General features: G+C 39.7%; 1 protein-coding gene across 1 annotated transcript; it reads right to left on the bottom strand.

Annotated features, from left to right (window-relative positions):
* Window positions 1–4004: 4004 nt before the first annotated feature.
* LOC120079265 (uncharacterized mitochondrial protein AtMg00860-like) lies at window positions 4005–4373 on the bottom strand. The gene has a single exon (XM_039033423.1). It carries the CDS (start codon window positions 4371–4373, stop codon window positions 4005–4007), a length of 369 nt encoding a protein of 122 aa, XP_038889351.1.
* Between the last annotated feature and the right edge of the window lie 6403 nt (window positions 4374–10776).

The raw sequence follows: 10776 nt of genomic DNA, 5'->3' as shown, positions 1-10776 counted from the left end.
TCGCAAGGCATGAATGCATCCTGGGGAGTGTTAGCTTAAACCCTTCTCAACCCGTTCACCGCATATTCATCGTATTTTCCATTTACCAACTCTTTTCGAACTCTGCCGCATTCGTTATTATTTTCATTAATGCAACAACAACCCAACACATATTTGTTCAACTGGTTACCGCAAGTTTTCATAAAAATCTCCAACCCAACTATTTTCACAAGTCCCTGTGTTCGACCCTTGACTTACCAGGAAACTCAGAGGAATTTACACTTAGATTCCCCTGGGGAAACTTAAGTACATAACGCAATCCACCAACACATATCATCCATAATTTCCACTTCATAAAATTCAGGCATCACTGATTTCTTGCAAAACAGAAATTGAAACATTCTATTCTACCATCGCAATGGTGTTAGTGGGTGTATTGATGACATTTTATAATTTTCGCATTTCTTAGCCAATTTCTCTACTATCGATGCAACTTTTCTTTCTTTTAGCTGCAATATCTAAATAAAACAGTATAAATAACTTGTATTTCTAGAAGTTATCACACCTCCAAATTTAGATATATGCTTGTTCTCAAGCATATCTTCAACTAAGGCAATATCGCTCAATTCCTATCCTTATTTTGCATCGATTGATTCCTCTGAATGCTCCACCTAGGCAACATTACTTAACAACGCAATTTCTTTCTATCCTTGATAATTCATAAACATGCCCTACTTTATTCTTTTATACAACAAATCACTACTCAAAAATTCCTTTCTGGCTTTGAAAAGAATGTTTACCTCTTCATGCAAAAACACCTTGGTGCGTCTGTATGCGGTGGTCTAGTTTGCGTCATTTTATTAGAGACTGTTGATCATGGTTACACCCTTCGTTTTGGCTTATTCCCAAGAGTGTCATGCGAACATCCAACTACGGTTATATGCCAATCTCAACTTCAACTCTTGATTTTCAGCTAAGTTTAATTTTTGCTGGTCAGAGGAGTTGTCTCTTATATTCTTTTATTTTTGTCTCATTTTTTTTCTCTTTTCATATTGCGTTGTTCTTGGAAACCCACCTTCATTTTGGCTTGCTCCCACGGGTGTCATGCGAACATCCAACTACGAGCAGGTTCCTTTCACTACGCTTATCAGGTTGGGATTTTGATTTTCCCTTACGCTGACATTGGAGTTTGTATGAATTTTTTTTTTTGGCAATGAAAGCATTTTTCTGATGACCGCATCCACTTGATCGCATATGCTCAGACCTTCCCCACCCCCAAATTTAAAGATGCGCAAGGTCCTCATTGTGTTGTTTTGGACAAAATAGACAAAACACTTAATCAAAAGTTTGAAAAGAAGGTTTGAGCAGAGTCTTGAAGGATAAAAGGTAAAGCAGTGCTATTGCTACGAATTATCTAAGTGTTAGTCAAAAAATACAAAGTGTGGAAAATGTTTCTAAAGGTATACATATAACTCATCATGACAGCTCAATGAATAACGCAAAAGAAAAGATAAAGAACATCGCAATAATTGACAAAGGATGATAAATAAGAGGCTAACGCATATGGAAAGAATTTTACTCAGTTGTATTAAAAATTAACCAAGTATACAAAGAATTACAAATAACGCAATACAAAATTTGAGCATGTACAAAGAATCAAGAAATAGCTTCTATACATAGAAATAATGAATGAAATTTATCCTTTGTATTTGATTCAAATGGGTGCAAGATTAAAGATTTGAGCATGTACAAAGAATCAACACCTCGCCTATATTAACACAAATGCATATTTGTGAGGATGGGCAACAACGCATGTTTCATCGCAACACACCCTTCAACGTAGTGCATTTATGGAGGACGGGTGCACGGTATTTCTACTGACGCAACACTACCTCAACATAGCGTGTTTCTGCTAAGGACGGGCGAAAAATACATACGAGCGCAACACACCCCTCAGTGCAATGCATTTGGGTTGGATGTCTGCAAAGTGTATCTTGTTATCACAAGATGCACCCATCATCGCAATGCATACCAATCTTTATTTTTCTTTTTAATTCATCAAACACGCAAGTTGATAAGACTTTGCGATGTTCATCGTTTTATTCAGTCATTCACAGAAATTTTAAGAACAGCGCTACTAATGCATAAAAGTAAAGAAATTAAACACGACATGAAAATACACAATTGAATTAAATTGAAAGTAAACATGTAAACCAGTAAAGGTTGGGTCTACTAAGCAGTAAATAACGTAATTTAAAAATCAGTAAATGAAAGTTGTAAAGAAAGCACTTAAACATAGATATAAGGATGCTAATTGAAAGAAGTTTTTCAGAGTTACCACAATAGCATCCCCGCAAACGCTCAATCCTGCTTGCCTAAGTCGATGGTCTTCATGCGTCTTTCCACATCACCCCCTAGTAGGGCTTAATTCGTTGACCATTGAATGTGTTGTTTCCATCTTCAGTTGTTAGCTCCACTGCGCCATGGGGAAAGATAGTCTTGATGTAGAATGGCCCAAATCAGCGGGACTTCAACTTCCCTGGAAATAATAGCAAACGCGTGTTAAACAGAAGGACCTGTTGACTCTCGAAGAATGTTTGGTTGCTTATGCGGTCATCATGCCATTTCTTGGTTCTCTCCTTATAGAGCTTGGCATTTTCATAGGCGTTCAGTCCCACTCGACTAGCTCATTCAGCTGCAATCTTCTGGACTTTCCCCGTGCTTGCTAGATCAAAGTTCAGCTTTTTGCTTGCCACATTTCCTTGTGTTCCAACTCAAGAGGCAGATGACAAGCTTTTTCCGAAGACCAAAGCATATGGGGACATGCCAATTGGAGTTTTGAAGGCAGTTCTATATGCCCACAAATGCTTCATCGAGCTTGGGTGACCAATCCTTCCTAGAGGTACTGACTACCTTCTCCAAGATAGTCTTGATATCTCCTGTTAGAAATTTCTGCCTGCCCATTGGTTTGTGGGTGATAGGCGGTTGCAACTCTATGGCTGACATTAAACTTGGTCAACAGGTTGGTGATGATGTGGTTGATGAAATGTGAGCCTTCATCACTGATTAAGGCACGAGGCGTTCCATATCGAGTAAAGCTATTCTTTTTGAGAAATTTCGCCACCGTGGCCGCATCATTCTTAGCACATGCGATGGCCTCAACCCACTTTGATACGTAGTCAACCGCGACCAGAATGTATTGATGACCTTCTGAAGATGGAAATGGGCCCATAAAGTCGATTCTCCATACATCAAATAATTCGATTTCCAAGATTGAAGTCAAGGGCATTTCATTTCTTCTAGACATGTTCCCTGTTCTCTGGCATCTATCACATTGCACAACATGGGCATGGGCATCCTTGAATAGTGTTGGCCAAAAATAGCCACTCTGTAGAACTTTTGCGGCGGTCTACTGCCCCCCAAAATGTCCTCCATAAGGGGACTCATGACAAAGCTCCAAAATTTGCTTGGCCTCATGCTTAGGAACGCATCGACGCAAAATATGATCAGGTTCAAGTCGATACAAGAAGGGGTCGTCTAAAAAATAAAACTTGACGTCATGTCTCAGCTTCTTCTTCTACTAGTATGTATAGTCTTCTGGTACTTGGCCGCAAACTATGAAGTTTACAATGTCTGCATAGCATGGAACATTAACGCATACCGCCACCAGTAGCTCATCAGGGAATCTTTCTTCAATGTCTTTTTATTTCTTCTGAACCTCGCAATTTTCTAATCTTGATAGATGATCTGCTACTTGGTTCTTGGTGCCCTTCCGATCCTTAATCTCTAGGTCAAATTCTTGCAGGAGTAGCACCCACCTTATCAGTCTCGGTTTCACATCCTTCTTTGTCATAAGGTATTTGATCGTAGAATGATCAGTATATACCACCGCATTTGTTCCAATCAAGTACTGTCGAAATTTCTCCAGCGCAAATACCACTGCGAGCATTTCTTTTTCTGTGGTTGTATAATTTTCCTGCGCATCATTCAACGTTTTGCTAGCATAATAGATAGGATGGAAAACCTTACTGACTTAAGACTATGCCCACTGCATACCCACTAGCATCACACATCAACGCAAACGGTTGTGTCCAATCTGGTGCAATCAGAATAGGTGCGGTGATGAGCGCATTTTTCAGCGTGTGGAATGCTTCAGCGCATGCGTCATCAAAATCATATTCGCGGTCATTCTCGAGGAGCGCACTTAAGGACCTTGCGATCTGAGAAAAGTTGTGGATAAATCTTCGATAAAACCCCGCATGTCCCAGAAAACTCCTAAGCGTTTTCACATTGACTGGTGGTGGTAACTTGGAAATTGCGTCGATTTTCGCTTGATCAACTTCCAATCCTACCTTTGATATTTTGTGACCTAGTACAATTCCTTCTTCAACCATGAAATAGCATTTCTCCCAGTTCAAAACAAGATTAGTTTCAATGCATCTCTTCAAGACTTTTTCAAGATTTCATAAACAGGAGTCATAAGTATTGCCAAAAACTGAAAAGCCATCCATAAATACCTCGACTGAATCCTCCAAGAAATCTGAAAATATTGCCATCATGCATCTTTGGAAAGTACCTGGTGCATTACAGAGTCGAAACGACATGCGACGGAATGCAAACGTGCCGAATGGGCACGTGAAGGTTGTCTTATCTTGATCCTCTAGCGCAATCGCAATTTGGTTGTACTCTAAGTAACCGTCAAGAAAACAAAAGAACTCGTTCCCCACAAGTCGATCTAATATTTGATCAATAAACGGGAGTGGAAAGTGGTCCTTCTTAGTGGCCAAATTTAATTTGCGGTATACCATACATATTTCCACCCCGTAGTTGTCCTTGTAGGAATTAACTCATTCTTGCTATTGGTGACGACTGTCATTCCCCCCTTCTTTGGAACACATTGCACTGAGCTTACCCAGCTGCTATCTAATATAGGGTAATGACGCCTGCATCAAGCCACTTCACTATCTCTTTCTTCACAACCTCCTTCATAGCAGGGTTCAAACGGCGTTGTCTTTCTATAGACGAATCTTGTGCATGCAATATGAAGGACTAATCCCTCGAATATCCGCTAAGGTCCATCCCAAAGCTTTTGCGTTTTTTTTCAGGATCTGGATAAGTGCTTCCTCCTTCTCTTTGCTCAGCGAGCCAGATATAATAACCGGTAAAGTGTTATTGCCCGCTAAATACACATATTTGAGGTGTACGGGCAAGGCTTCAACTCTAACATGGGTGGTTCCTCTAAAGATGGCTTAGTACGCTGCGTTGTTCGTTCAGATAACTTGGTTGTTTCAAAATCTGACTCGATTTGAATTGCCACGCAATTTTCCTCCCACATTGCGCCAATCCTAAAGTTTTCTTCCTCCGATTCTTCTAGGGGCTCGTGCCAATGTTCTTCCTGCAATTTCCCAACATATTGACAATTTTCCATATCACCTGGGTATTTCAACGCATTGAGGACGTTGAACTTAACTTACTGATCGTCGACCCTGATGGTAAGTTCTCCTTTTTGTACATCGATCAATGCTCGCCTTGTTGCAAGAAATGGGCAACCCAAGATGATAGGCACCTCAATATCAGCTTCATAGTCTAATATGATAAAGTCAGTGGGGAAGATGAACTTATCTACTTACATAAGTACATCCTCTATTTTGCCCTCAGGATGCGTTATTGATCTATTGGCCAACTGTAACGTAATCGTGGTTGGTCTTGCGTTGCAGATATTTAAATTTTTGAAGATTGACAAGGGCATTAAGTTTATACTTGCCCCCAAATCACACAGTGCATTTCCGACTTCTTTTTCCCCTATCGAGCATGACAATGTGAAACTTCCTAGATCCTTCATTTTGGTGGGATGTTGTTCTGAAACAACGCACTACAGTCATGTGTTAACGCAACAGTTTCATTCTCCCCGATCTTCCTCCTGTTGGCAAGTATGTCCTTGAGGAATTTCACATAGCTCGGCATCTGTTCCAATTCTTCCATTAAGAGAATGTTGATATGTAGTTGCCAGAGAACATCTAGGAACCTCTGGAATTGTTTGCTGTCATCTTTCTTCCTTAGCCTGGACGGGAAAGGTGGAGGATCCCACCGTACTTCCTGTTCAATTTGTTGTTCATTGAGGTCCTTTGCTTGTTGTGTTTTAGGAGCTGAAGGTTGTAGTGATTTTGCATTGGAGTCTTGCTGAGATTCATTCCTTGTAGATGTACTTTCTTCTAAACTGATAATTCTTCATTAATGGTCGATTGGTCATCGTTGATGGTTAAATCTACTGGTCTTGTTACTGAATCTGGTACAGGTGACATAGGGACCGTTGTTCTGCCACTTCTCAATGTCACTGCTTGACATTGTTCTTTACCACATGGCCCCGATGCTCTCGAGCTGTTGGGCAGCGTACCAGGCGTTTTATTCTTTAGCTCGATCGCAAGCTGTTCAATCTGCTCTTCCAAATTTCTAAGGGAGGAAGCTTGCAATTGCTTGATTACCTCGTTCTTCCCAATATAATGTTTCAATAATGTTTCCAAAGACGAGGTACTACAAGAGGTGTCAGAAAAGAATGGTTGGTCGTAGGGTTGTATACTCTGAAGATTACCTGGGTTGTGGTGCTGATTAATGAAAACCGGAGGATTGCCTCAATTCCCAGGATGACTGTTTTGATGATCACTTTGGCCCCCCTAGTTGTGATTCCCATCCCAACTGAAAGTTGGGTGATTCCGCCAACCAGGGTTGCAAGTGTTGTTGTATGGTTCATTATAGATAGAGTATACGGAATGTTGATTCAACGGGCATAATTCCACTGAGTGTCCCTCTCCACATTGAACGCAATTTATTGCGGCCATGTGTGTCAACGCATTGGCTTACGCTAAACCTTGAGAGAGATGTCCTTGCTGAATAGCCATAGTCTGAAGGAGCTAGATCATTGTGGTCATCTGGTCTACCAGAGTGTTCATTGTATCAGCTGGTACAAGGGCACCTTCTGCTCTTCTTTGTCCTGAACCTCTTTCCTCATACCCGTTATCTAACCACTCATCTGTATTTCGAGAGATGCGATCCAAGACAACCTTTGCTTCCATATACGTCTTGTCCATTAATCCTTCTACTGCAGAGGCATCAACAACTGCTTACATTGATCGATCCAAGCCATTATAAAAAGTTTCCATCAGAATGGAATCAGGAATCCCGATGTACGGACAATTCTTCACTAATTGCCTGAATTGCACTCATGCGGTGCTTAAAGTTTCATACCCCTTCTGTTCGAAATTCAACACATCCCTCTGTCTCCTTGCGTTGATGGCTGGAGGGAAGAATTTATTCATAAACCTCTCGACTAACTGATCCCATCCGTTGATTTCATTTGGCTCTAATGACTGAGCCCACCTCCTTGCCTCATCCCGCAGTGTATACGAGAAGAGATACAATCTAATTTCTTCTGGAGTCATACCAGGTATGGAGAATGCGCTAAATATTTCTACGAAACGGGTCAAATGAGCATGCGGGTCTTCTCCTTGTAGACCTCCGAATTGTCTCGCATTTTGAATCATTTGAAGCATAATCGGTCTTATCTCAAACCTTGTATTCTCCTCAATCGTGGGTCTTGAAATTCCGGGAAAGAAGTTATAAAAATTTGGCGCCGCATAGTTTCTCATAGGGATATTGCGGTCGGCAGCAAGAAATACAGGGTCTTGCGCTGGCCAATTTACCCCTTGATTCCCATCGGGCCCCTCATTATTATTAGCCATGTTTCCTCTTTGCCTAGCTTGGTCCTGATGTGCTCTTGTGCGAAAAATACACCTGATCTCTGGGTCAACATAGAATTTCTGGACCAATTCCAGTACTCATAAACCATCAGACTACTCTTCGCAATAAACAGCCAATACAAAGAGATCTGTCCTGCAAAATACCACAAAAGTACTCAACACTAACCGTTTAACAATCCCCGGCAACAACGCCATAAACTTGTAACGGTGAAAATGAATTTTTAAGCATAAGGACAATGATGAATATGAATGAATGAGATATTATACTGTGTTATCACTTATGCACACGACTGTTAAGTTAATCTCTTTATCTACTCTAACGCATGGCTTATGGATGAGATGAATGATGTGCTAAACATGCAATACTACGTCTAAATATATGCATTGTTAATGGTATGCTCGTAATAGCGATGGAGTAATGCGTGTCACAAGTTTCCTTGCGCTGAAACCAAGTATAATTCCAACGCAAGTTTCTCAGAATAATCCGAGGTCGAACACAGGGATTGTTTTCGTTAATGCGTTACTTTTGTGATACATGTGACCGGTTTAACAATGAATAAAAATTAGGTTTATACAGAAATGTAAATGCCGATGAAATAAAATTGCGTTGATAAAATAAAATCCCAAACTAATATGATACAAGATACAAGATACATGATACACGATAATGAAGTCGAGAACTGACTGTGAAGTTGTACAAAGATTCGATGTATGCGATGGCAAGTCTTTATGAATGACGTAGAAAGAGAAAGAATAAATAGTAAAAATATCGCAAGTTTGTCAATTGCGTTAAAGATGCAACTAAGGTTCCGCTTTCCCTTGGCGTACACCTCTCGGTGATCGGTCGCGTTCCCGTATCTCTATGGTGAAACAGGGATGAACGTGATGAACACAAGGTTGTTTCCATCTCTGGAAATACTTCTCGCTTTAGTTAATGCATTCTTCCAACCTTCTCTCGATAGGCGGAATAACATCTCCACTTCTGCTCTCACAAGTGAAAATGCCGTCGAGCATGCTTTAGCTAAACTTAATTATTTCCTTAACACAAATTAACTCACTCGCTTAATTCTTGCTAATTACCCAGGGAATTAGGAAAACATCATGAAGAAAATGGGTTATGGACGAACGGAAAGAGACAAAGAGATGGCAATGGTAATTATCATAACATTTAATTCTAAAATTAAGCGTTCGATACATGGTGTGAATGAAAGATTAAGGAAGATGAATACAAATGATGAAATAGAGACTAGAAACAAATACAGAAGAAGTGTCAACGTCTTGACACAGATCCTGAACAGAGGTTGTGCTTGCCGGCGTGTGGAAGTAATAGAGAGGAAAACTTCCCTCTCAGGCTTGCTTTCCTTGTAGAATTGACCTCCGTATAGAGCTTCAGCTACGGGAATTGGAAGGATTCTCTGCTTGGAGACTCACCTCTCGGCCTTGTCTCGTGGTTCACCCAGATCTACTTTGTAAGTCGCTTCAAACCAGTCTCTCTCTCAGAATCAGTATATGCACGTCGCTATGTATTCATGTATCTTTTTCAGTGAATTTGCAGAAGCTATTTATAGGTGAGGCTTGGCTCTTTGAATATATGGTCCCCACTGTATGGTTATGGTAGTTTCTGAAATGGCAGAGTGAATCTTCCTTCTGTTACGCAATCAATCCGTCAGAAATGCACAACTGAAAGCTGTACATTTGTCAGAATCCTCCGCAAATGCATTGCTCTTTACATCTTCGATCGATCGCCATATGCGGTGTTATTTTTTATTACCACATTCGGTTAAAATTGCGTTGATCGATTGTCGCATGCGCCGTCATTGTGTTGATCATCTCTTCGTTCTCGATTGATGGGCGCAATGCGACGTAGATACGTTGTTTATTTTATCTTTAAGCCATGAACGCATGCGGTGACTGATTTCCTGCAAAACAGAAACTGAAACATTCTATTCTACCATCGCAATGGTGTTAGTGGGTGTATTGACGACATTTTATAATTTTCACATTTCTTAGCCAATTTCTCTACTATCAATGCATGTTTTCTTTATTTTAGCCGCAATATCTAAATAAAACAATATAAATAACTTGTATTTCTACAAGTTATCACTCTAACATTTAGAGGCCCACAAAGGTCTGAATGAATCAGCTCTAGGGGTTCTTTGGCTCGAAGACCTTTTCCAGAAAAAGATCTATTTTTCATTTTACCCTCAAGACAGGACTCACATGGTGGTAATGAACTGTCTTCCAATTTGTTTAAAAGACCGTTCTTAACCAATTTCTCAATCCTGTTGAGATTTATGTGACCCAATCTCAAGTGCCAAAGATAGACATTTGGAGAAATCTTCCTTTTCTTATGAGTCCTAGCAGTTTTAAACATCTCTATGTTCAAAAACAGCTTTGACCTCAGTTGGTTTTAACATGTACAAGTTATTTTCTAATTTTACAAAGCAAATCTGTTTATTTCCCATTTTGATGAACACTTCACCATTTTCGAAATAAACTTTATAATTTTGTTCTAGCAAACAGGAGACAGAAATTAGATTCCTTTTCATAGAAGGAATATAATATACATTTTTCAAATAAATGTACTTAACTCCTATCAATAACTTCATATCTTCCACTGCTTTGGCTGAAACAATCTCCCTAGTCCCTACCTTAAAGATTGTTTCACCTTCTATCAACTGTCTTTAGGAACTTGTTTCCTGTGAGATAGTACATACATTATTAGCGGCACCTGAATCAATTATCTAAATTTTATCATTTTCCACTAAACATGCTTCGATAACAAGTCAATTATATTTATCTTGTTTTTCGAATTCAGCATCCTCATCTACATAATTCATAATTTCAGATGAGTTGAACGATAGAGAACAATCTTCTGTTAAAACTCTTTTGGTATAATCAACCGCTAGTAATTTGTTTGTTGATTTGATTTTACTGTTATGTACATCGGAAGCAAGTATTCTAGAATTCAACATGCTGATAAAATTCAAACAAATTTTAATTAGCAAATTGTAACTAAATCAAAAATCAAATTTTAGCAAAA

Source organism: Benincasa hispida, chromosome 6 (assembly GCF_009727055.1).
Source record: "Benincasa hispida cultivar B227 chromosome 6, ASM972705v1, whole genome shotgun sequence".
Taxonomy (NCBI): Eukaryota; Viridiplantae; Streptophyta; class Magnoliopsida; order Cucurbitales; family Cucurbitaceae; genus Benincasa; species Benincasa hispida.
Note: the sequence above shows the minus strand (reverse complement) of the source record. Positions and strands in the feature narration are given on the sequence as shown.

What these genes read in the sequence shown, in the direction of transcription:
- LOC120079265 (XM_039033423.1), bottom strand. Translation starts at nt 4,373, where the DNA reads ATGGTTGAAGAAGGAATTGTACTAGGTCACAAAATATCAAAGGTAGGA.